Source organism: Pterocles gutturalis, unplaced genomic scaffold (genome assembly GCF_000699245.1).
Source record: "Pterocles gutturalis isolate BGI_N339 unplaced genomic scaffold, ASM69924v1 scaffold34116, whole genome shotgun sequence".
Classification (NCBI taxonomy): Eukaryota; Metazoa; Chordata; class Aves; order Pterocliformes; family Pteroclidae; genus Pterocles; species Pterocles gutturalis.
This window is the reverse complement of record NW_010104159.1, coordinates 3,456-30,277: the sequence shown is the minus strand read 5'-3', so window position 1 is coordinate 30,277 and position 26,822 is coordinate 3,456. Positions and strand designations below refer to the sequence as shown.

At 45.3% G+C, this 26,822-nt stretch overlaps 1 protein-coding gene across 2 annotated transcripts; it reads right to left on the bottom strand.

Annotated features, from left to right (window-relative positions):
- Positions 1-813: 813 nt before the first annotated feature.
- DIXDC1 (DIX domain containing 1) lies at positions 814-26,822 on the bottom strand. Of its 2 annotated transcripts, XM_010086976.1 has the most exons (20): positions 26,763-26,822; positions 20,640-20,769; positions 20,283-20,408; positions 19,366-19,615; positions 18,071-18,178; positions 12,709-12,821; positions 11,045-11,193; positions 8,083-8,172; positions 7,922-7,975; positions 7,560-7,610; positions 6,402-6,506; positions 5,808-5,861; positions 5,139-5,231; positions 4,978-5,049; positions 4,184-4,270; positions 3,901-4,062; positions 3,706-3,772; positions 2,266-2,374; positions 1,633-1,741; positions 814-894 (listed from the first exon to the last, which is right to left on the bottom strand). In XM_010086976.1, exons 1-20 carry the CDS (start codon positions 26,820-26,822, stop codon positions 814-816), a joined length of 2,070 nt encoding a protein of 689 aa, XP_010085278.1. The 2 variants fall into 2 exon arrangements, with proteins under 2 accessions (XP_010085278.1, XP_010085279.1); XM_010086977.1 differs by lacking the exons at positions 18,071-18,178; positions 19,366-19,615; positions 20,283-20,408; positions 20,640-20,769; positions 26,763-26,822 and adding an exon at positions 15,101-15,123.

Sequence of the window (26,822 nt, the reverse complement as noted above, 5' to 3'; positions counted from 1 at the left end):
AAGAGGTTCAACAAGGAGAAAGGTTGCAAGTACCTCAGGGAAGCAGCTGATTCCAACTCCCCCACAAATGAAATCCTTCAGCAAATAAGCAAGCACCAAGATCCCACAGTCCCCATGGCAACAAAGCAAACCCAGAGGGCCTCAGGAGTACAGCTTTGGAGAGCAAGTGGGAAAAGCAGGGCTAGGAAATGGAAGCCTGAGTTTGGGAGAAAGGGAGCTTTGCCAATCTGGTGATCTTTGCTTTAGACCATGCGTAAAAGCTCCAGAAGGCTGTCTTCCCTCCCCAGGTCAGATTTCTATACTGTCAGTCTGGAATGTCCATAAAGTTCACTCTGCAGCACCTGCAAGTCCAGGACCAAAGTTGGTCAAACCTTCAGCTCATATAATCTAGCAGCTTCTGACTCATGAAGGCAAAACTTCACATCTTCGCCATCAGTGCAGATTTATGTAATACCACGTACACGAAACCAGACTTGAAATGCCCAGGTCACAGTCCGCAGCACATGTTGCAGGAATGGAGAAGCAGGGAATGGGAGCAATGCACCGTTAAGGCCTTCAGGGTTTAGTTGACAGGACAAGGCAAGGTGTTTCTTTCCCACAGACCTGTCGTTTCAGTCACTGTCTGCATTTGGCCATGGAAAGTCAGATGCCAGGCATCCATGCACACAACATGCATTACCCATTGTTTGCAGAGAAGCCCTCTTTTTTTTGGCAGCTTGAATTGGACTCTGTCCAGCACACATGCTTTTTGGTCATTCTTTGAGCTCAGCAGCCAGTTACAGGTTTCCATAGTAACAAGACTTAAAAGCTTGATTAATTCTCCCCATGGTCTTCTTCCACCCAGGCCACAATTTTCCCCTCCCAACCAGGAATGATGTCATCATCATGGAATACCTACAAAAAAAAAGGGAGCCCAGTCATGTCTGGAGTCTGGACAGCATTCTTTTCCAGTGTGAGTAGCATAAGAGGCAGGCATCAAGTCAGAGATACTAGCTCAGATTGCAGTACACAGCCCAGAGAACACGTACCTCATCCATCGTTCACATGTCTGAGTAATCTTTCAGTTTTTAGGTAAAAAACAGATCTTTAACCAGTAACCATCAAGATTATTATTGGCATGTGTTTGACAGGATAGGTAATATAAATACAGGAAACATGCTTTTTCCGATCCAGACTAGTCTCCAGCTGTTTCTGCAGAATGGCTACCTAGTCATCTGACTGTTCCCAGAGAGGGTAACCCTTCGCACTTCTCTTAATCAATTTGTGAAACAGGAACTATCCCAATAACGTTTCGTGAATCCAATCCACACCAACACGAGCTTGAGCATAAACTGGGCTGTACACAAAAGGAAAAGATGCCACAAACACAGTTATCTCTGGAAAACTTTTAAAACAAAGTAGAAGAGTGGGTTTTGAATTTTTTGAATAAATTTCAATCACATTCATGTAATTCCTCTGGCTGGGGATGAAAGCATCCCATTCTCCTTACAGGAGTAGCTTAATCTACAGTTGTGAAAAGAGACACTCTGTTCAGGGGCAAGTTCAAAGATTGCATTAGTTTGGAAGTGAGGTCTCCAGGGTTGTGTGGTAGTACTGAACCCAAAGTGGCTGACAGCTCAATTCCACACTTACCTCCTCCTTGACTGTGCCAAACTCTGGATCCAGGGCTTTGAAGTGGTACCGGTGGGTTCCTTCACGATCAATAGCTACCTTAAAATCCTTCAGAGTCACTTCCCCTAACCTGCAAGGGAAGAGTAGCCCATGGTACACCGTCAACGGATTTAGCTCAAGTTACTACATGATATGCAGAGCTACAGCGCAAGTCTAGTTGCGGCCACAGGGACGTGAAGAGCGTGCACCCTCTAGAAACACACCTGTCAACCCCAAGGTCCTCCTCAGAGGAAGAACTGCCTCCTGATTTACTAAGAACCACCTCAAAACAGCCTTTTTGACTTTCCCGTTTGCATTGACAACCACAGTTGTTTTGACACGAGCATCCTGCACTATGCACCACAACAGAATGCCCTGGCTGCTTTCTCTGGCTCTTGGAAGTTAATAAAAAAGAGATTAATCTCGTAGGGCTCTAAACCAAATACTTCAGCTAGGGGACACCTTTAGGAATTTCCCCAGATCATGCTATGAAATCCAATGCCCAAGTTAGTGCACTGCAAACCCTCACTGGTTGTGAGCACAGCCAGAAGAAATCAGACTAAGGGAAACAAGCACCTTCCACATCAGTGTCAGCAAGGCAAAGCCAGACCTCACCTCTTTGGTATGTTGACCATGAAAGGGGTGAGGGAGCGGTCAGTGAAGTACAACACTTTGGTGCAGGCACTGGTGCTCATCACGGGTGTGCTGTGAGAATGAGGCAGTTCTGCAAAGAAAAGAGCACAATCCTTGGGGAACAGCCTGTCTCCTGCCACAACAGGAGACAAAAGGGGTGGCCTCGGCAAATGTGCCATCACAGCAGAGAACCTGGTGATGGGAAGAGACTGTTAGGAGGGCGGCCAGTCATCCCTGTTGAGAAGCACCAGGTACTCCCTGCTTACTGGAAAACTTTCTGTTTGAAGGCAGGGTCACCATCCAATTGAACTGTCAGCATGGAAGATTTGCCTAGCACTGGCCTCTGGGATTGTTGTCCCATCCACAGAAGGGCTCGCTGCCACCATCTGCTCCACAGACATGCTATTCACTACCTCAGCAGTAACAGGAGAGAAGAGAAAATGACTGGAAGATAAAATGACTGAACAGTACCCCATCCAGTAAAAACACTATGGACACTCATTCAAAGGCTTTCTGATTTAACAAGTCTCTCGAGCCACTTCTTAGAGCTCTTTACGCCCAAGGCATTCAACATTTGTGGCTGCACAACTCCATTTTCCTGCTGCAGTGGAGGGAGATGGAGTCTGCTAAAGGGAGAGGTACGGTTTGCGTTCAGAGAACATGACTGTGGCTGCTACAAACACGGCAGTTTATTGGGAGAGGAGGGAGAACACTCCCCACAACCCACTTCAGGCTTCTGAGTTCCTCTCCTACCTTCCTCCACATCTTGTACCTCCAGGCTACCCTGCTGCTGGACACTACAATGCAGCTCAAAGTTGGTGGACTCTGTCTGTCCCCAGTACCTACAGTTCCCTACAACCTCATAGACTTCCTAGGCGATGTTTACAACCAACATTGTAAAAAAAAAAAAAAAAAAAAGCCTTCACGGTGAAAAGCAAATGTGGAGCTGCTGCAGCTGGAGCCAAGAAACGTGGTGTCAGAGAGGACTGTGCTGTTACACGTATATGAAAGGAGCTTGACAGTGAAGGGGGAACAGGGGAAGAAGCAACTGTACGGTTATCTTTGTCCACTAGATGGTGCAAACCAGCAGGAAAGCTGAAACAACATCCCACTTCCCACTCATCCCAGGGGTGATTTGTTTGTCAGTTATTTATACTGCAGTACTACTGAAATGGCCCAGACAGACCCCCGCTGTGATGGTACTTTACAAACAAGCAGCCACAGACTGTCTCTGCCCCCTTTCCTTTGCCGTGAAGTCTAATCTGTACAGCAAGTGTCTGAACAGAGGAAAGGGAGCTCTGATAAAGGGAATAAGAAGCTGGAGGTGGCAGACTCCCAGGGGGATGCTACACCCTGGACTCTGGGCAGGAAACCTGAGCAATGAATTTTGCAGTGGGAGGGCAGGAGCTGAAAGGCACTTACTGGATTTAGGAGGCCAGGAGTCTCTACACTCATTTGTTGCTCTGCTTGCTGGTGATTTCCCCCGGATCTAGGGTGCAAAGCCAAAAGAGTGAGAACAAAGTGTCACTTCCCAGTTGGAGCTCTCATTGCTGCCTAGCTCTGGGTTGCGTGCAAGGGGCAGACGTTAAGAGATATTGTGCTCTAGGAAACCTTTACCCTTCTCTCTTGCCTCTTCTGTGTTTCCATGTGGTACAGCCGTTCCATCAGGCTGGAGATGCCCTGCTCCAGGCTGTCAATGGTGTGGTGCTGTGGATCGTGGCCGCTGAAACTGTTCCTGAGGCTGCGAAGGGCATCACGAACCAGCTGCAAGTCATTTGTCTGCCCAGGAGACCACAAGTCAGTCAGAAAGGGGAATTATCTCCCAAAAAGATATAACTTCCAGGGTATCTGGAGCCCTCATCTGCATCTGTTTGGGAAAATATCCTGTAGGTCTACTTACCCCTCTGTGGGCTGTAGGAGCAGCTCCTTTCCCTGCTGTCTGCAGGAAGCCGTTGCTCTGAGCATTATGACCGCTGTAAGCCATCACCTGTTAGAGGAAGATGTGTGCGCCTCTAGGAATGTAACTGTTAGGGCCTCCCCAGAGATCCCAGTTTGCAAACTTCAAAATGATGAGGGGGCATGAAAACTTTCCACATCAGTGGTATAACTCCCATCTTCTACCAGGTAAATACTCTAAGGAGTGCGTAGGCAGTCCTCTAGGTCAGAGCACAAACATGATTCTTCTCATAAAGGTGGAGAAAAAGAGAGACAAGGTGCTTGCTGCTATATCACAGGGGCTTTGCAAGCCCTAGTAAGCACACTCAGTGTTCAAGTGGCACTTCACAGGGCCTGATATTGGGGCTGGCACGCTTTCCACCCAGACAGTTCCAAGTGCTCCATGCCAGGGTCAACAGAAAAAGGAGGAGATAAGAAACTAAGCCCTGGTCTAACCATTAGCCAGTGTCAGAGCTGAAGCTAGAAGCCAAGAGTCTCTGGCTTCTACTCACTCCTGGGCTCCCCTCACTGTTTCATCCCTTTGGATTTTTGACATAAGAGGCTAAGGCAGAGTGCTCACTGCTGAGAGCTTTGGTAAGCTCGATGCTTTCCGGAGTCTGACTGCCATGATTAGGGCACTGACAATGAGATTGCAGAGCCAGACCTCTCTGGGATGAAGTGAATGATTTCTGGGGATAGGCAGCTAGAGGGACAGAAACATCACTCCAACACTTATGTATAGACCAAGGCCTCCCATACCTCTTCAGCTTCTCTCTTCATGCAGTGAGCTAGCAGAGCCTCTTTGTGCTCCAGCTCCCGCTCCAAATCCACCTGTGAGGGGAGCAGAAGTCAGCACAAAACTGAGCCACCAAGTTAAGTACTAACTCTCAGGGTATTGGTGCAGCCCACCTGCTCCATACCTGTTGGTAGCTGGCCTCAGAAAGCTGCCGAAGCATTTCATCCACTTTGGTCTGATGCTGCTGTAAATGCCGATCCTTCTGGCACAGTTCTTTCTGCAACACAGTGATCAAGAGAATCAACAGGACAGTAAGGCTCACAATCACCTTCTCATGGCAGGGAAGGTTATGTCGTCTGCCAGGACCAGGTTCCTCCACAGGCTGACTTACACAATGTGTATACTTCTAGTTAGATGTTAGAACTGAGCATCAAAGCTCTTTTTTAAAAGATCAGTCAGGTTGTTGCCACCATCTTTGCCTAGCAAAGATCCGCTACCAAGGCCAGACAGCTGTCCCAGAGAAAACAGATTCCTGGGGGATTAGTGGACAATCAGTTAACACAACCTAACCTGACAGGCTTCTTGCACAAGTGTTAGATACTCAGCAAGCCATCACAGAAAAAACCATGACAATAAAAGATCTACTGTAAAAAGCTGTGCACAGAACACAAAGAACATCTGATCCCTCCGTCTCATTAAAAAAAAAAAATGTGGTATTGCAACTTCTTCACTATCCACAGTGCCATTCCCAGAGGTGACTGAGTGCCAGGGAGACAGCAGTCACATTCACAAAACTGAAGAACCACCAGATGCTGCCCCTAGTAAAGGCTCCAGTGAAGAGAGGTTTCATTACTTTGTATTCTGCCAGTAGCCGGTTTCTCTCTTCAACCTTCCTCTGAAGGTCAACCTGCAGAAATAACACAGATGTGAGGTAGGTATTCCTAGAGATTTAGTGACGACCTCTTTGCCCCTTGTGCTAAAGGGTGGCTAGAGACCAAATATCTGCAGAGTTCAGTCCAAGGGATCTGGTGCCTCAGGATGGCAACTTTTTGGACAGGATAATTCCTTCCTTGCCCTTCTCTCTCCAGAGAGACACTGTACATGGCAGCTCCACCTGTCAAAATGCCACTTGCTAGCCCAGGGAGCACAATGAGGAAGGAAGAATGCAACTGGACTGAAAACATCATGGGAAGCCCCTCCCTGTTTCAGCTGAAGGTCTTGGAGGACAGAAGTAGGAGTGAAGAACAGGAAACTCCAAGAAGTCCCACAGCTGGCTAGTACACTGTGTGCAGCTTTTACTATGCAGAGACCTTTGACTGGTTGTTCACTATCCCACGACCCCAAGAACTATCTTGCAACCACCAACTCCACCCTGTGACCGCTGCAGCCCTTGGGGCCACCAACATCCTTCTAAAATTATCTAACCCTCAGCAGCACAGTGACTTACATTCTGGTTGTGCAATTCCTCTTTGTCCATATTTGCTCTCAGCAGTTCCTGCTTTAGCTGAAGAACTGAAGCATCCTGTTGAATCAGCCTTTGTTGTAAAGCATCCTAGGAAGAGATGTTATCTGTTGAAAGGTGCAAGACAGAGGCAGAGACCCTTCCCTGGGAAGTGAGTGAGCTACACCAGTGGCCATAACAGAGCGGGGCCACTCAGAGCTGAAGTGTTGCTGAGGGCCCAAGAGAACAGGAGGTACATAGACATCTGCCCAGCAGGCTCTCAGCCCTTCTGCCACTCTTACACAAAAGTGATTTCCCTGCCAACATTCTAGCCATCTGGGACAGAGGGATTCCTGCTTTCTGCTCCAGAAGTGGCCTATTTGCCCTTAAAGAAGAAAAGAGCAGTGTCTTTGAAGGGTCTTTTCAGTGGCCTACAGCTAGTATCTCCAGCCATGCATCTGCAGCATCCAGAGGGCAGAAAGAGGCCAGCGTCAGCCAAGGGCACAAGCCAAGGACTTAAGCTCTCAGTGTGACCTAGTTGTTCAATGAAACCTCTCTAAAGAGGCCAAAGTCAGGACTGATACTGAACCTTTCCCTCAGTGTTACCCTGAGGCCAAGATGTCTACCTTGGACAGCTACTCCGGCAGTTCTGAAAATACCTCTGCTCAGGAATAGATGATTAGTGTTCAGAACTCCAGAGGAAGAAACTGAGAAAAGAGAAACCCAAGTTGTGGAAAACGCTGCATCTGAAGAGGACAAGGATACTGCTGTACTCTTTTCCCTCTGCAGTCAAGAATGAGATCACTGGGCCAATCCTACTGTGTGTACCCCAAGATAGAGGGGAAAAAAAAAGCCATGAGAACCAAGCAGGCATCCTACACCTCATATTTTGCTTAGGGGAGAAGAGAAAGAAGAGGGGAAATTTGACCACAATCCTACAGACAGAAACAACTCAGGAGGCCTAACTCCTTATGCCTGACTTAACTGCAGTCTCTCCCTAGAGCCACAGACCAAAGGATCCCCCCACCTCCAAGTCCCCTAATACAACTCCCTCCACAATCTGAGATTGCTCAGAGGTGTATGGTTACTGCCAGCCTTTCTCATGGGCTGCAGCAGACTCTAAAGCTTTACTGTTTATATTTGTTGAAGGGCCCCTTTCCTCACCTTTATTCCCTGTAGGTTTCGAGCTTCTTGTTTGTATTTCAGTAGCTCCTTCTGCAAATGCAACACAATTTGATTAAATGGCATCTTGTCACCCCTTCAAATTCACTTCTCAGCCAAGTATTTGAGTGCTCTCCAGGTCAATGAATTATGATTTCAGGGAAAAAGGTAACCACTCTCCTGGAGAGATGGAGATCCCACACAGCAGAATATGGGAACAGAGCTGGAGCCCTAACACAATATATCCCCCATGTCATCTGTTGTCCAACCCCAATGTCCCCACCCCCACAAAAAAATCAAATAGGACAGACTCTGAAAAGATCTCTTGACCCAAAACCTCTTTCCCTTCATCGGTCCCCTCTAACCTTTAGGTCTTGATTTTCTTCCACACTCTGGTCCAGACGACTTCGGATTATGATCTGAATGTAAAATACCATGGTTATTATTGTGGAAGATATCTGCCTGTGGCAGAACAGCGCAAAGGGCAGATTGATCAGGGAAACGTAGGTAACAGCAACGTGCTCACCAGCTGCTCTTCAGGGCAAGCTCCACGTTCACAAAGTTCAAAGGAACCTTCCTGCTCATCCTCAGGTAAAGACCCATTGAGCAACAAAGCCTGAGAAGATAAAGAGAAAAAAAAAATCTCTTCAGGGGTTTCAAAGGAAAACAGACTAGCTGCAGCCCTGGCTAAGTCATTCATATCAACAGTCTCAAACAGTTTAATTTTCCATTTCTGATTACTTATTCCCCTCAATAATTAGAATTTTTCAGGAATGAACAAGATTTATTCCCTGAAAAAGCTCTCCCAAAGATATCTGTCAGCCAACACTCTTCCCCACAGAAAGACACCAAACAAGGACAACAACTCAGATTTTCAGGGAGCAAAGTCTGTCTCTGGCTTCAGTCCAAGGGCAGCCTTCACTACAGTAACAGATTTGAAGTCTAAAGCAGAGACTGAACTGGGTTTACATTGTAAGGCTTCTCTTCTGGAATGAGACTGAAGTGTGCCCTGTGGAAAGAAGTCATTCTTCTAATCACACATGTACAAAATACTTTAGAAACAGGATATTCAGGTAAGCCTAGTTCTGTTCTACGCTAAACAAGACTGAGACACATTCAGAATTGTCGCCCAAGGGAGGGAAGAGCCCTCACCCACACAGACAGTGAAAATCTTCTGTCTCTAACTTCCAGGACTCAGGGCACTTAGTATGTGCAAGGATGTTGCATACAACTGGACACACTGGAAAGACATACCTCTTTCTTTCAGTTAGCTTTCTAGTTTATTTCTGTTTGAACTCCATGGCCAACATCAAAATATCCCACTTGCAGCAATACTCCAGTTCAGCCCCAAAAGACTTCAAGGCTGACAGGTCAGGTTCTGCCCACTGACAGAGTCTTCCAAAGAGCTGCAATAGCTGCTGAATAGCAAATAGCAATCTGTATTCAGACAATGCAAAAGCTCTTTGGAAGACTGAGTGTATCCCCAAGTCTTCCCAGCAGGACACTCAAGCAGGAATCCCACAGAAACACACAAAGCTGCCATGGTTTAGTGCCCTATGGGGTACATGTGCATCAGGTGCCTGCTATTTCAGTCAAACTCTCATGAACTGGAGGCTCTTAAGCATTGAGGAAGAGGGGGAAAATCAATTAATCAAATCCAGTTTCTTGGCTAGCAACATCAGCTGCCTCTTCCTACTCCCAGGGGTTGAGAGAGCAGCAATGCTGCCTGCTCACCCTCACTCCTGAAACACAAGGCCAGAGTTAGAAGAACAGGACATGCCAGCCCCTCCAGTGCAGCCTCTCCCTGCTCCTGGTGAGCACATAATGCAACTGGATTTTACTGGTGAAACAAGCAATTTTTTAAAAATTTTTTTTTAGTCTTTTGTTTCCTGCCAATTGTCCACAGGGAAAGTGTCTGCCTGCCCACACCCCACCCTCTGCCTGGGTTGCCTATGCTTCTCACACAATCTCTGCTTTGTTTACTGGCACATAAATATTTACAATTCAAAGCCAGTATGGTTCCCAGCACAAACAGAAAGGAATATTCCTGAAAGAGTTCAGGGTCTTTACCATATGTATCAGGGGCCCTATTCCCCATCCAGAGTCAAACACATTGGGCTGAAGGTCATTTGGTCAGGGGGAAACTGGAACAGGGCAGCAAGGAAAAGGTCCCCCAAATAAATAGTTGCATAGAGAATGTGACAAATATTATAGTTCAACCTAGCTCACTGAAAGACCGATGCAATCCTGTGTGACCTCTGATCAGCTTTGTGAATCTTGATTGATTTCCTGGCATTCCTTGTCTCTCTTGCACTACTTCTGATCACAAATCACAGAAAGACTGCTCTGTTCTCTCAGGCTGCTAACAAAACCTGCAGGCTGCTAAGTGCCCTGGTGAAGAAGGGGAGTCCCAGCCTCAGCACGTGGGAAAACACTGCTGCATCTTTACCTTTTTGCACGGTAACATATGTGCTTTGCACAGTGACATACTGGAGTTAGCATGGCATCACAGGACAGGGCACCAAGCCAATGAACCCAGCTAGGATCTGGACTCCAACCAAAAGGCAACACAGACATAATCACATTCTAAACACGGGCATTGTTTTAGATTCTCTACAGTGGCTCAGTTCTTACCTGCATTCAGTATGCCCTTTGCCCTCTCACAGTCCACCTAAATTACTATTAATGACTATCACTGATCTTCAGTCTTCATAGCAATATACGCTTCCTCTCTCTCTCCACACCCTTTTATCTCTCTCCCTACTGAGTAAGCCTCAAATCATGTCAACATCAAGTTTTGGATAAGCCTGAGCTAAGAAAAAAAAAAAAAGGTTGTGTCTGAAGTGTACAGACTGATGTTAAAATCCTTTCTCTGAAACCCTGGTAAATATACTGGGGCTGGGGAAGCTGCAACCATCTTTCCTCCTTCCCCAGGCTCTCTTCGTTGAGCATACTACACAATGACAGGGGACAGGCATACCCTGCCCCAAACAAGACTGTTTCTGGATCCAGCTGCCTTCTAAATTGCATCTAGGACATTAGAAAGGCCAGTTTTGGCATTCTACATTTTGGAAAAGGTGGCCATTATCAAATCACAATTGCAGGAGCCAAGAGAGCCTAAACATTGCAAGGAAGATGTCAGAGTGCTTAGTAGTGTTCTGTTGCTGGAGAAGGTCTCTACTGGCTGAAGCCAATATACCCCAATACACACTATCGACACTATCAGAAACACTGCCTCATTCCTGAGGAACTCATCCCACAGGGTGAGACACAGGGAAGAGCCGCTGTCCCTATTTAACTGAGGCAACCCAAGAGACTGACTTCTTGCCCAATCACCCCAGGAGACCTCAGTGGACCGGGACTCTTATTCAACTCTCTTGAGTTCCAGGACAGTGTCTGAGCTGCAAGATAACCTGTCTTCCAGCTACAGCTGGTGGGAAAAGAAATGCACGTGGAAGGGAACACTGGCTGAGAAGAAAATCTATTACCTGCAAACCTGAAATCATCTTCTTCGCTTCCTCCATTTCCTTTTCCAAATGGTCCTGTTGTTCCAAGAGCTGCTCCTCCCATGAATTCTCCAAATATGACCCAGGGTTCCCTGCTTGCCACTCAGGCTGGAAATGAGATTCTGTCTCTTCTGGAAGAGAAAGCAGCTGAATGTGGTCATGGGGAGCCAGAGGAGTCCAGAAAACACTTGCACCACAGATTGATTGCCTGCTATCCCCACCACCTGTCCACTGACAAACAGCGCGTCTTCTAGCCAGCATCAAGGAAGATGCTATAGGTGTGACATCTTGTGTGATCTCAAGGATTTATGCTCCATTCTTCATGCAAAGGAAGCTTTCCTACAGACACATATACCAAAGATAAGCATTGACTTTGATTCCTCAGTACTGGAGATTTCAAAGCACATCACAGGGGACAACATACTGCACTGTGTGTGGTAGAAAATACCTAAGGGGCGAAAAGCAACTGCAGGATTTGACAAGCATGTCTTAGGGTTACAGGGTGCACCAAGGACCCACTGAAAGCAACATTAAACAGTACTTCTGCTTGTCAAATAACATGGCTTTCTCAAGGTGGACAACACACCTAATTCTGAAAAATACTTGTCTCTTAATAGCAAGTTTAATAGCCTTGCATTCCTTTTCCAATCCCCAAGCACAAGCTGGATCACTGGTTAACTATCATCCGCTGCCTGGCCCAGCAATGTATGTTTTTTTTTTTTTTCTTCCCTAAGGAGGGGTGAGGAATAATCATAGCAGTACTTGTTAGCTAGTTGACCAAAAGTGAAATTGGCCAATGCAAGCTGCTGTGCATCTGTAGACACGCAGCAGCAATATCCTACTGTATGGGCAGCAAGCAAAGACACTAATGCTAAGAATTTAAGGAAGAGCCACAGTCTGCCAGCTACTTCAGCCAGTGAGTTTGTCAAATACTTTCGACGGAGCACTGAAGCAGGACTACAGTGGCTCAGGCAGCAAAGCATTTCCTGTGAGAGCTTCTCTGTCATTTGTCCTTGGGATGGATGCTACCAGAAAGAGTTTAGGCTGCGTTCCTGAGAAGGAAGGGAAACAAAAATCACTTCAGGAACTTCTCTGAAAAACCCTTGCTTCAATCTGCATGAAAATTTTAATGCAAACCGACCATATCACAGGGCATTTGAGGCAATACAACAATGACTTCTCAGTGCAAACACCACAACAATACTACAGCTTTTCAATTCCTTGCCAAGAGACACTCAACCTATGTACAGATGTGCTGTAAACAGACCCCTACACAAAGTCAAGATATGCATCACAGGCTTGACAAGCTCACATGGACTCTTTCTTTAAGGAAATTTTAAATGGTTTTTCAACATGGCCTAATGAGGCTGTGATGAAAGCATTCACCCTACAGTGAAAATTATACGTGACCCTTAATCCTCCAGAGCTTTTTATTTCCCAAGTATTATTCTGCAAGCCTCATAGACATTGCCATCCTATGGCATTATTGTAGTGTTGAAAGTTTTGGGATTTAGTTTTATGTGAACAGATACTCAGCATTACATTCTCTGCATCCATTTCAGTCACTGGGGAACTTTTGAGCAAGTTTATGATACAAAACAAATCCCAACAAAACTGTGCACTATAAAGCATTATCTGCAAGGTACCTGTTTTAGTTTCTGTTTCCTCAGTGTGGATGATCACAAGTCTTTCCTTCTCCTCTGATGGGGCTACAGTGGATTCACTCTTTGCACTATGGATAGGACTGGGTGATGCAAGACTGCAGAGGAAAAGGAGAAACAGTTACTTCTAGTGCTGATCAACATCATTCTCACCTAAGAGAAATGTGAATATGCAAACAGGCTTGTTGAAATGAAGAATTATCTGCATACTAGAGAAGCCATTAACAAACCAAACCAGGCATGGGACTTTTCCATCACTCCACATCAGTGTCATAGCAGGCTAACTGGTAAGCAGCACAGCGTGTCTCTTCATTGTCCTTGGCAGAATGCAAGTTTGAGGCTGCCACCACAAAATACACATACACTCAGGCGGGGTTAAGATCACGCTGTACTGAAAGTCTGCTCAGAAACTATTTACTGCAAGCTTTACGTTTGTACTGCAAGCTGAACAAAAAGACACCCTGGCTTACTTCAGCTCTTGCTTCAGCTTTCAAAAGCACCACCACTTCACTAACTTGAAATTCCAAGAGCAAAAGTTTTCAAAGTCAGGTATCACTCCCTCATGTTCTTAGGTTAAAACTTCTTCAAAGTACCCACATATTTTCATTGGAGCCATCTCAGCTGACTGTGAGGTTCACACAATCTTTTTTCAGAAATTCTTCCTAAATGCATCACCCAGACAACATCAAAAGGTGGCTGAAGCTCACTGACCCATTCAATGTACCTCTAAAGTCACAGGAACTAATAATCCTTGCAAGCGTGAGAAGGAGTTAATTTTTCATTCTCTCCAACACAGAAACAAATGCCAGAGAACAAAAAAATAAAACAGTGTGGAAATAATATAATAGGTTTAGAAAAATAAGAGGCTTCAACAGGTCGCCTTCTGCATCTTCCCAGCACTGCTGCTGCGTATTCCACAGCTCCCACAGCATCAGAAAAGCCTTGCAATAGAGATGGAAATGACTTGCTAGCCACTCCCATCTGGTCCACTCCCACAGCCAGTGCTGGCCTGCTTCTCATTTATATTACAGACCTTCGAGCAGTCTAGTTTGAATGGTCCAGACTAAATGGACTTTCACCACGTTAAGGGAAAAGAGGAATGCAACTTACTAAGTGAATAACCAGCTTCTAATGGGGATCTCCAACAGCTACAGTACCTGTTCTTTCCTGCTCAAACAAGGTGTGCATGATTATTAAAGGGGTCCAGGCCACCTGGCTTTGCTCAAGGATTTACCTTCAGGAAGGCTAACTCCATCACAGCACTCCCTGATTAGGCACATTTTGTACACAAGATGTACAACCAGCCCCCTGCTCCTGCCTGTCACTGAATGGGTGTATAGCATAAAATTAAAATAAGTGTTTGGGAGCCCAGAGTACTATTGAGTTTGTATTATATAATAAGGGTCAGAGGAAAGGATGAAACTGTCAAACAGCACAGGTACAAAGAAGAAGCCCAGCTGATCTAACATGTCCAGTAACTCAGAAGTATTTTTCTTCCTTTTAGGAAGAGACCTCAATATTCCCCCCACATATTCTCAGCTGATACTCTGAATGTGCCATCATCCTGATAAGGCCACTGCGAAATGCATTGCTGGTTCTCATCCATGGAAAAGATGAAAGAATGAGAGCTGCCCTAGAAAAACAGTATTGGCAACTGTCATGTGAGAAGGTGGTGAAACTGAGGGATTGGCAAGAGCAGGCAACTGGAAAGAACAAGCAGGACAAAAAACAAGTGGATACACAGCCTGAAAACAACATTGCCCTCATCCAAAGTCTGCTCCTCTCAGCACTGGATCCTCAGCCCAAAGCAAACACAAAAGACTGCAGCTCCGGCAGGGATAGGGTTAAGTGGTCACTACAGGTCTCTACAACAGACAGTTTTACAGAAAATGGCATAAGCATTCCTATGTCCCCAGTCCCCTTTCCAGGCAGTTGCCCTATTTTAAAAGGCCAGTGGGTTCACACAGCATCAGTCACCACCTCTCAAACCATACCAGACAGCCAAAGAGCCACTGAGATGTACTCAGATGAAGCAGTAGCAACGGCTGGGTTGCCTCATACATTATGCCATCAAGTTAATGCTGGAAATATTTCTATGGTGTTTGTATCAGTCACCAAACCTGTTAGAGTATGAAATATCCACTGATGTAATTTTTTCTTTAAAGTACATAATAATTCGTGATTAAAACATGCCAAAATAAATAGCTTTAATTTCCCAGCACTTCAGACATATCCTTGCTCCACTGAGTCCCCAAGTTGCCGGCACCTGCACAGTCAAGCCATTAGGCAACAGCCCCTATGATAAGTCTGAATTCTCATAATTTTAATAAACACCTCATCCCTGCTGTTCCAAATGACAACGGCAACAATCGCTCACCATTTGACCTGCTTCCCTCCCATGATCCCACTTCAACCTTTCGCCTCATAGAATCCGGTTCCCGGGGAGCCTCAGGATTCTGGCTGCAGGCATGCCTTGTCCTTTCACATGCTCAGAATTCAGTGCAGAAGATACCAGCTCCTGTCAAACTACCGGAGAAATATTTGCAAGCCAGACTTCTTCATATAAACTGAACGATTCACAGCAGAAACAAACAAACAAAAAAAGCCCTCGGGGTCTTTGCAAGAAAGAGTCGGAGGGCAGATCAGCAGCCCCCAAACATATTTAATTCCAGAGTCAGGGAATTCCACAGCCTGGGTTTTGCTTTTGCTGGTTTTCCGTTCCGGTTATTTTTCTCTTGCTGCTGCATTTTGGTCAGCCACACACCCAGCTGTTGTCATCACAAGGACTGCAATCTGGATTGCCAGAGCTGTTTCTCGTCCCATTCTACCCTCTTTAGACTCCAAGCACCTGCTGCAGATGCCAACAAACAGCCAAGAGAAGGTGCTCCTGCAAGCAGTTTTCTCTTCCAGCCTTGGATGCAGTGTCGGAAGATGGTATGCAGCACTTCCCAGCCCTGTGCACGGCTCCCTCTTCCTCGCTATCTCCAGCTCCCTCTCCCTCCCTCCTGCTGTCACACAGGCTGTGCAAGGCAGAGCCTTTTCTCCGAGATGCCTGGCTCCGAGTGGGGGAGGGAAGGCTGGTAGAAGGGGAGGGGAAAGGGAGATGGATGGGTGAGGGGCTCAGTGGCCTGGGAATCCATCTGATTTTGGCAAATTTTCCATGAATCATTTCAATTGCCTTTGCTTATTAGAGCTTTTGTCTCTGGGAATTCTGTTATTCAGGCTGTGAGCTCTCTTATTGAAGAGTTAATGCAAAAATGAGCTGATGCTAGGCAGGGGATGCTGCCCTGGGACAGACACGACAGCAGCACAATTAGATGAAGGGGGGTGGCTGCAGTTAATAACCACATCTCTCACTAATAAAAAAAGTGTCTTGTTTCTCCCAGCCAGTTCTTATAACTAAGTTAGTACATTTTCTCTCTGGAACAGAAAACAACCATCCTGTTTCCATCATGAAGCCTGGTGTCAGCAGAAAACATTCCCAGGAGCAGGTGGTCAAATTGCTCCCCATTTCTTTGGGTAGATCACTGATCACTTATGTAAAGATACTCATCATATTATGGCCTATCAGCAATTATATCACCATTACCATGTGGTAGGAGAACTCATGACATTACGGGAAAAAACAAAAGACAACACAAAGTGATTTAGGATGTGCAGTGAAGTTTTCAACTCACCATTTATATCTATATATATATATACACACAAATTACATATGAGCAAACAGCAGTTGTCTGACAACCCATTACAGAGTAGAAGAGTACACATAAAATACTACAGCTACCTTAAACTGAAGAATGAGTGGAGGGAGCAGCGTGTTTCACGCGCTGTCCTACTGGGATCACGGTGCAAGAATCAACACCAAAATCCTGTGACATTAGCCATGAAATTCTGTTGCCAAGACCAGAATTTTTACATCTTCCTCTGCAATGACAGCTTCGAAAGTACACTCTACTGACATCATGTGGAGACAGTGATCTAGTACTGGCTCACACGGTGTTCCCACACTCTTCCAAATGTTTATGTCCATATTTATAAACACAAACGTGACCTCACAATGTTACACAGAAAATTTGGGGGTTATTGTATTTTTTTCTCCTCTGTTGGGCCAAGTGACCTCAATTCTCAGCTATTGACACTGGATCAGCTCTGCCATTGTAGTACAGTTTTTCTTCAAAAGCCCCTTCACTGTCTCTCCTATATCCATGAAAACAAACAATACAGCCATGTGTCTTCCCTCTCCTCTCCACTGCTCAAGGAAATTGGGGCAAAAGTTTTGACTTCTGCCCCAAAGCAAGGGGTAGCTAGAAGAGCTTGTAAGGCATCAGTGTAATCTGTTGTAACTAGCACACACTGCTCAGGTTCACAGCTGCACATTGTGGCACTTCCTATTGGAAATGTATTTTATGCTGCCATTCTAACCAATCCTGTCTTCCACCGGTTCCATTTCCTTAGAAAGCCTCCACTTGCACCAGCTTGGACTTGCTTAACTTGTGCAGTCAAGAAACCCAGCCAAGGCTGCAGGCTGCTCACAGCACATACTTCTCGGGATCCAAGTCCTCCTTCAGAAGGGACAGTCACCTCCAATGGAAACCATACTGAACTCTGACTTTCAGGCTTCACAGGAGTATGCAGGATATTTTTCAGTAAAATAATAAAATGCTGCACTTTAGATTGAAGGCAAAAGTCTGGGGGATGGAAGGGTAAATTAGGTAACTGTAAATCCAGAGACAGTTAAATGTAATGGATGAGGGCACGATGGCAATGAAGACACCCGGCTATGCCCAACTCCCAGCTTCTGCGAAGAATTAACCCTATCCCAGCTGGACCCAGGACAGAGAGTTAAATGTAATGAATGAGGGCACGATGGCAGTGAAGACACAGCTGCAGATTCCCCCAGGATCGTATATCTGAATTAAAGACGGGTGTGTTCCTGTACCTGCTGTTCAAATCCACATGCCCCCTCATCTCCATCTCTCTGCAGGGCACAAGGTTGGTTGGTTGAAGTTCCTTTCCTCCACATCTTCTCCATCAGCTCTGAAATATTCATCCCTTGCACCCTAGTTACTCTGCCCTTTCCTTGCTGGGAAGCAGGCCACCAACTCCATCTCAGCATCCCTTGTATCAGCACTCCCTCAAAAGGCTCCACTTGTACATTCAGGTTCCCAGCAAAATGCTTCAGTGAACCACTGCCTCATCATGGTTTCTGAGGCTTCATCCTCCAGACCAGGCAGGAGACTCTATGCTGCCTGATACATCTCTTTTCTATCAGAGCTAACCAGAGCGCAGTGATAAGAAAGGGCACTTCAGAGAATGTCAGACAAGGGGACACAATAAAGTTCCTTACCTGGAAGAGTGGGACTCCAGTGGCATGTTCTGCTGCCCTTCGTACTGCTGCACCAGTGCCCGGACACTCCAGTAGGGGTTTTCAATCTCCTCATCCATGTTGCTATTTCTGGAGATAAAAATCATAGAATGAGGGAAGCCTCACCTGACAGAAGCAGGAATTATTCTGGTCACCAAGAAAGAGGGTAGAAAAGCTAATGAAAGGAAGGGAAGAAGGAGGCAACAGCTAGAAAACTGCCAATTAAGAAAATTCTCCGTCCCATCTTCCTGGTGTGAGGGAAACACAGGCAAACAGGTCCTCCCCTTTTAAACTTGGCCCTAATTCTGTGACTAGAAAATTACAAAAGCTCTGGGAAGGCAAGGAAAATAACACATTTGCAAACAGCGCAAGGACTGGCTTTTCTGAAGAACTCCTGGCTCAAGGCCTTTGCAAGAGAAACCTTTAATATTTAATTTTTCAGAATATACCATTTCAACCTCATTTCCAAACCGCTTCATGGGTACTCCCCTGAGCCAATATCAGATGAGCAAATGACCTTCAGCTGTGTAAATTAAACCCTCAATAGACCACCATCTGGCTTCCACTGAAATGTCATTACTATTATAATCCACATAGCACCTTTTGCAAGTGTTAAACGTGCTTTTCCCAATTACACATTCCTTCTGTACATGGATCATCTCCCTGCACTATCACCAGCACTCCTCTGCTTACATGGGATGCTGCATCAGCTAATGCACACAACTGCATCTGCCTAGGTAGTAGTAAGCTTAACATTGGGGCAAACACATGTAGAAGTCAGAACAGACTTGTACAACAGGCTCAATGCCTTAATTCTGGAAGTAACTGCTCCCGGATCTGTAATTGATATCTGTAGTTAAAGACCTTGATTTTGTTTCACTTGAAATGAGAATGTCTCCAAATAGACAGCACCAAGAAAGGGCACTGGGTTCAGCATGAAATAGGGAAAAATGAGGCAGCAGAGTTTCTTCTGGCTTGGCTGTAAAGAATTGTTCTTTTCCAATGAGGTAAGAGAGATCCAGTGGTTATTTTGCTGTCAAACCGGAAAAGAACCTGGGATACCTGCAGTATTCACCATCAGGCAGCCGGGCTAGGTCAGGACTCCCCTTTGTTGGGCCACTATCTAGGTTTCAGTGAGACAGCAGCAGTTTGTCTCTGCACAACAGGAGAGCTACCTTACACCAGGAATTGTCAGGATAAAGAAACATCTATTTTAAAACAAGTTGTGTCCATCTGCTAACATGACCTGACTTCACATAACCAGGGAAAACTCTTACCTCTTTCTGTGCCGGAAAACATCCCGTCCGGATTGCAAGACATCTTGACGAACGTCTGCCAGAGCAGCCACCGCCCCTTGAGCCACTGCAGCAGCTGAGCGAGGCTTGTAACTGGCGGACGATGCTGACAAGCTCTTCCCCACCGTGCCAGCAGGGCTATGATTCATTGCTCTCCCAGAGCCTGGTTTGAAATGGGCAGCTAAGGCCAGGATCAGCCTCATGATAGATTTCAAGTTCCCATCAACAATATCTGCAAAATGCAAATAAAGACTACCACTGTCCTAGCGGTCACTTCAATTAGCACATAGAATTTGCTTTGTCTTAATCCTCAAGACCAGAGAACAGCAATGTATTTCTTTAGCAATAGCATCCTGTGTCACAGACTGTTTGTAGCGCCCTGCCAATGTTAACACCAAGGCCAGTGATCACATTCCCTCTCCCAGTACAGTCAGGAAACAGGAAGGGTCAGGGCCTTTCTTCTACCCTATAAATCTGTGTGCACACACCAGCAATCCTTGTGATATCTGAGTAAACCATGCCACAGACATGTTTTTGCATATTGGGTCTCCTCCCTATTTACAGGCCATGTGAAACACTATCACAGGCTTCCAGTGGACCAGAAATATTTTTCCCATGCCCGATTTCACAGCAGCAGGTTTGTATGTCCTTTTAGTGAAAGATTCTGAGTCTGCATTCCTCGTTACAGCATGACTTGATCTTCTGACTGGTCAGTAGCCAAAGAAAAGGCACCTTTGTTTCGGTACACCGTGCTGCTACCAAAAGCAGTCAAGAATCATTTAACCCCAAACCTGTTCCTAAACCACAAGAGGAAAAAAACAAAACTCCTCCACAAACCAATACAATATCTGTTTGATTTGAAACAAAGACAGAAACAGGCCCCCACCAGGGGCACATACCTTTTGCTGATGTCTGATGCATGCGGATCTTTTTTGATGCCACAAACTGTAAGACTTTCTCCACATTTTCCCTCATCTCCTGCTGGCTGCTGGGGTTGACCTGAATGCCGTTCAGCTTCTCACCAGCTAAAGGAGCAAAAAAAATTTTATTAGAGAAGAACTGAAACTTCAACAGAATGGCATTTACGATTTGCTTTCCGATTTTTTTTTTAAAGTCACTCCTTCCCCCCCCACAAGCTCTGACACCATCATTAATATCTGCCAGTATGCCTGACAGATGTCAGAGCCAAGGCCAGCCTCCTCTACACAAGATCTAAAACTGCAAGATGAAAAATAGTGCCATATGGCATTACTGACCTACAATCTCAATGAGCAAAGCAAGAATGACTCCATCTCGGAGATCTTGTCTCAGGTCTTGGACTGGCTTTATTGTTGGCTTCTTCTTCAGCTGGGAATTCACCCAGGCCACATACGCCTGTAGCTGTTGCTGAAAATAGAGAACAAAACGTTTGCACATCATTGCCATTTCAGGGGGAAATTGCATCACTCTCACGTTTCTCTCCCATCTTCACGGATCTCATTGTCTTTTGCCCTTGAAAACAAACACCCTTGGTCACATCCTGAAGCCTGCTGAGCACTAACTGACATCACTGCACACTGCGGTGCAGCTCACTCCATGCCAGGAGAGAAGAGCAGGCAGGCAGCAGGACAGGGCTCATGATCTAAGCACAGCTGAGAAGGGAGTTTTACATTATATTTCATCTAGGTTGGTGCCAAACCAAAGCTGTCATCCGCTCATTTTTGGTGCCAGAACCGGTTTATCCACAACATTCAGTGTCCCATTGTTTTTCCACATATCAAGAAAGTAGAAACCCCACAATGCAGAAGCAAGAAACCCTATGTTATTTCTCATTAAGCTATGCCATCTACCAAAAGAAGCAATCAGGATAGATTTCCTGGAAAAGACAACAGCCTCCCTCCTTAAAAATCCCATTGCCTCATTTTGTTCATGCAACGGGGAGGAGACACCCTGTTGTTCAGCCCCCTTCCTCCATGTCCTTGGAGCTAAATCAGCATTTCTAATGACTCTATTTCTGTACATGGGGAAGCTGGCTTGCCACGGCACTTAACACCTGCAAGACTTGAGAGCAAGGAGCCTTTCCAGCAGGTCATACTGATGCTGCTTCATATAGCTGTGCACGTGGCCTCAAGAGGAAGACCAGGGAAACCAAAACGCAGGCTTCTGGTCAGTGTGAAGTCCCATCTGGCATAAGTGACTGAAAGGCAAAGAGCAGATTCATATGACCTTTCCCTTTCCATTCCCCTCTCAGTAGCACTTCCACAGCTATAGGAGTGCTGGTAACGCTGAAATCCCTTTGGGCAGCGCTGGTGTGGTACATGGAAGGTAAACAAACTGATCCATTTATGGGATTACCTCCCCTTTTCCCTAAGCTTCCCACTATTCTGCCAGTGCAGCAGGTTTTAAGTCTCCATTCCATATTATCTCAGCAATGTCAGTCAGAGTTGATGCTTTTACAGCCCATCCAAGTCACAATCTGATCACAGCTTTACTCTTCATTATCCTGACATAGGAAATCCAACTTTAATCACACCATGGTTTGGTCTGCTGGTTCAGAAAGGTGCCTGGACCTGTATTCAATCAGTTCCCCTCACTCAGCAGAGAGCTGGAGTGCAGAACAGAGGAGAAGAGCTTGACGGACTGCCTGATGGCTTTTGAATAAAAGGAGGCAGAAGTGGTAGATCTGATGCATGCTTGCTGCAGCAGACTTGGCCCATCACATCGATTGCATCGGCATGCTTTTCTTTGGCTGTAATGGCAACGATGCACATCAGCTTTGCCTGCCCAATTTCAGAGTATTTTCTACTGAATGCAACTGAGCACTGTGGAGAATCAACAAGCCTTGACTTTCTCTCTCTCTTGCAGGAGCTGATGATGTGGTGCTGATTTTCAGAACAGCAGTGGTAACTCTTGCCAGCTGCAGAAGGCACCCCTACCTCTTGCAATTGTATTTTAACTGATCACACCACTCAGGAGTTTTCTGCTTCTCCCTGCATTTTGGTTTGAGCTTCTGTTCATACAAATCTTAGACTCGACGGGGCTCACACTGCTCTACTCCTGTTCCAATATTTCTTTCAAAATCTCGATTTTTCAGAAGAAAAACATATCAACCTAGTCTAAGATTTACTATGCAGAGCACATGTTATTAGGATTATGGTGGACTTAAGCTTAATCCTATTTATGCTAACACAGCTTTGCCTTCCAAAAAAAGGCCAGGTTTACCTGTACCTTACAACGGTAAGAGTAGCTCCCTTACCCAAGGAAAGTTAGAGCCCAGACTGCTTCAGCTCCTAGGCAGATAGATCATTGTAGGGTGGTTATATCCAAGCCACTCTGGAAGCCTTAAAAGACTTTGCAGAGGAGAAGAACATTTTTAAAGCAAGGTACTACAGGCCACCTGCAGTTGTAAGGAGCTGCCCAACTTAGCACTTCAGTAAGCACAGCACCTCCCAAAGCAGGATTTTCCTTTAGATCACTTGTTCAGCACATACGCTGAAGAAATGCCTCAGACCTACTGGCTATAGGAAAACACCTCTAGAGGTCAAGAGTATATATCTTTGTGCTTTCAATTCACAGCCAATGGTACACAGGGAGAAAATGCCCTTCCAGGGTCAGCACATTTTTCTCAGCAACTGTAATCCCTTACTGATAATTACGATTAAGTGTTGTTATCTAGTATTTTCTACAAGTGGAAGAAAAGCAGCAGGTCTATTGCAAATCTCCTGCCAGGTGTAGGCATCCTTGCTAGTCTCACTGAACCAGTGCGATTCACCACCTGCTCCTTAGGGCTCATGTTTCTACCTTCTCAGCAATCAATCAGTCCAGTCTGCCTGACAGTGAATATCGGTAGATCACAATCCCTTGATATGTCATGCTACAGTAGACTCCCATGACTCTGCTCATAGAGAGAGGTGACTTTTCTGCAATCATTTGATGAATTTGAATCTATCCTTCTTGTTGGATTTAGGGAATCAGCCTGGAAGAATAATGTTTCTCCCACTCTTTACTCTGCTTTTCCTTTACACCCTATGGACACTAACCAAGCACCAGGCCTAACAAGGTCAATAATAGCCCTCGTGCTAGGAGGCTGTTCCCAGTATGAAAGGCATTTAGTGTCCTGTCTGTTCAGAGCACTGAACCAAATGTCTGTAACAGGAAAGCTCAAAGGCTAGCCTAATTGCATCAGGATGTCATGTTGAACGCCTTGTATGATTTCTAAGCTTTCTGACATAATTACATGGGAACTGTAATTTTCCATCCAGTGTTCCTCCAGTTCGATTTTTGTTTTTGTTTAAAAACAGCTTTGTAGAAGCAGAAAAAAGCTCACAAGCAAATAAAATGTTTCTCTCTGCTCTCAAAGCCAGCAGATTTTTTTTCTTTTTCTCAAAATTGCTGCTTAAATGTGATTCAGGCTGTTGAATGTATTCAGTGAAAACCACCCAATTATGCTCCATTCCAGAGACATAAAACTTTCCATGCAGGATGAAGTAACTCTTACCTGTGCCTATATATATACTGCTATTTTATTAATTTAGTGCTGCATTTTAGAATCCATTTGGACTAGCTCAGTGGATGTAAACATAAATTCTCTTTAACCAGCTCATGAAGCCAGCAGCACCACTCACAGTTATGCTCAGTAGCTTGTTGCAGCCTAATAATAACTAATCTTGAGTCTCCTCCCAAGAAACTGGGTCTAGGTGGGCAAATGGCAAGAAATGCATGTGGGGCAGCTTTTTATCTCTGTAGAACCAAGGAGTTATTTAATTTGTGCAGAACAAAAGCCTGATGATTCCATTTTCCCTTTTAACATAATAAACCTTTTCCTTCTGTTGATCTTTTGCCAACACACATCCTTGCTGTCAGACAGTGCCCTCACTTGTGCCACCCATCTGCCACATAGGGGTGTTTTTGTGAGTGGCATCTATACTCCACATAGAAAGGAATGTAAAATAAACCTACCTACAATGTATTCTTTTGAATCAACATCCATGCCCCAAAAAGTCATTGCCATTCAAAGACAGGTTGCTGCTTTGGGGATAATTTCTGGCATTTTTGCAAGATGTTTTAGTGCCTCTGCATTTTCCCCAGTCTGGTATTTTAAGGCTCTTTCTCACACAGGCAGTGTTTCTATGCCAGCGTAGAGGCAAAAAGCTGAGCCACAAGGGATCTTTTCCTGTAAACTGCCAGTACTTTGGAGCACATGATTCACCCTGAATTATCAAATGGTTCCACTACACCCAAACAAAGTCTAAGGTCTGTCAAAACTAGTTGCACTGAGACATCCCCTGATGCTTCAGGAAAGAAAAGGAGCATTGTTCCTTATTTAGCAGAATGCAGTCACCAGCCCTGCACGGACAGGGAAAAGGAGCTTTGTCAAGAGACCGAGCACACAGTATGACTGAACAGCTCTGCACATACACCTAAGAGCTTGCTAGCAACTGATTTGTGTGTGTTAAGGCACAGATTTGGAAAGTACGTCCTTGTATTTCAAGATACTAGTCACCAAAAGAGCCACCTGGACAGAAAAGATGCTCTGTCAAAAGAACAGACACTGAATCAACAAGGCAATTCCTGCAATACCCCAATTCAATGCTTGTGTTAAATTGAGCCTGACTTTTTATCGTGAACCTGTTCTTATACCCAAACATGAGGTTTAGCAGCCACTCACTTCCAGCCTTCTAACTACAGAGCGCTGTGTTGGGATCAGGCCTTAGGACCCTCTTTCCCATTCAGAGACTTTGATAAATAAGCACCTATGGTACAAAGAGATAGGGGAGGAAGCACAACTGGCACAGAATTACAGGGTTTCTTGCTCATTTCCAACTGTGTCTATGATATGACATGTGTCCTTGGCAAGTCACTTAACCTCTCTGTACCGTAGGTTCTGCACTTGCAAAATTCATTTCAATTTTACTTTTGTTCTAATAGGAAGTGTGTGATGAGGCGGAGAGATCCCAAGTGAGAGGCATGAGAGTGAATCTGGTTTTGTGGTGGGAAAGGGACTTTTTTTCCACAAATGACCAGTCTGTGGGTACAACTAGACAGGGTGGGGCTAGCACTGAATGCATCACTCATCTCTGCTCCCATTATTAATTATGTTATTAATATACAGATACCATTAGCTTATGCCAGCGAAGGATCTGCTGCCCTCGAGCACATGAAACGTAAGCTTGAACTAAAGCAATACATCTGCTAGCTAAAACTGAGACCAAGATACTCCGCGGAGGAGGGGATGGAGTATTCACAGAGTTACTGAGAGCAATTAAAGGAGACCTGTAGCTGCTGTGAAGCTGTGAGGCTCAAGTTTCATACTCAGTTTGTTTTCCCTGTGATGGCTGGGGCTGTTAAGCCCAGGAGGGATGTTCATTTTCTGTGAAGAATAGAGTATGGAGGCAGAACAGTCAGGTAGGGGCTGAGCTTTGCAAAGGTGAGGAACCACTAAACACAAACAAAAAAATGCTATACACTCTAAGAAAAAATAAAACACACCAAGGGACTATCCTGCTATTTTTTTTTTTTTTTTTTTTTTTGCCAGAAAGCAAATAGCAGACACTGTTTGGTTTCAGCACAAGCCCCCGCAATTTTCCATCCTTTTCTGCTTACAGACAGGAAATCATGCTCCAGCATGGTCTGCAGGATGCACAGCCAGGCAGTGGCTGCCCTGGAATCTTGTACCGAGTCCATAAAGAGTCCAACAGAACTCATTTTTTATGCACCCTGAAGAGGGAAGCTAACAGCAATCTGCACTCCCCATGCAGTTACAGGATTCCCATCTCTGGAATTTCTTGGTACTTCTCACTCATTTTATGATTTATTAGTCTCCCTAACAGCAGAACAAGCAAAGAAAGAACACTTTTAAAATTATATTTTCCTGACCAAGATGAATTTCAGTCCCCTAGAGATTCAACGCACAGAACAAGATTGTGAAAAAGCCAGCCTGCTCTTTGTCAGCCTCTCCCAAGAAATGTGTGCCCACAAAGCAGATTTACAGGCTTTCCAACAGCCTTCAGACATACAGACTTTATATACTCAGGAGAGGAGTCAATTCTGTAAAATAAACTGTGCTCCATAACCTTGCTGCAGTTTCTGTTATTCACTGCTAAAACAGTAAAGCGCTGTGAAGAGAATAAAAACTCTGAGCTAAAAACACCATCTGTAAAACAGCCACAAACTCTTCAAAAAAAACTATTGCTGATTTGCAGATCCCTGGCTGAGCTGCCCAGTATCCCCTTCTGTTAGTAAACAGCTCTCCTGCCTTAAAATTTTGCTCATTTTTCTCCTTCTCTGTTCCTCAAAATACTCAAAGCACTGGGAGACATAACAGCTCCTGAGAGATGCCACACAAAAGCATGCTGCCTTGCCCCGGAAAGGTCTGCGTGAGCCTTGGGACGTGCATTTACCTCCGTGAAGCCCTCCTGAAGAATATCCAGTAAATTCCCCCTGGCCAAACAAGCGAGCAT

Bases quoted from the DNA above. Each gene is read 5' to 3' on its own strand.
- DIXDC1 (XM_010086976.1), bottom strand. From the start codon at position 26,822: ATGCTCGCTTGTTTGGCCAGGGGGAATTTACTGGATATTCTTCAGGAG. The intron at 6,507-7,559 runs GTGAGGAAAGGG...ATCTCTTCCTAG, and splicing joins GAAACCTACAGGGAATAAAG to GATGCTTTACAACAAAGGCT. The intron at 1,742-2,265 runs GTGAGGTCTGGC...CTTCCCTTGCAG, and splicing joins ATGGTCAACATACCAAAGAG to GTTAGGGGAAGTGACTCTGA.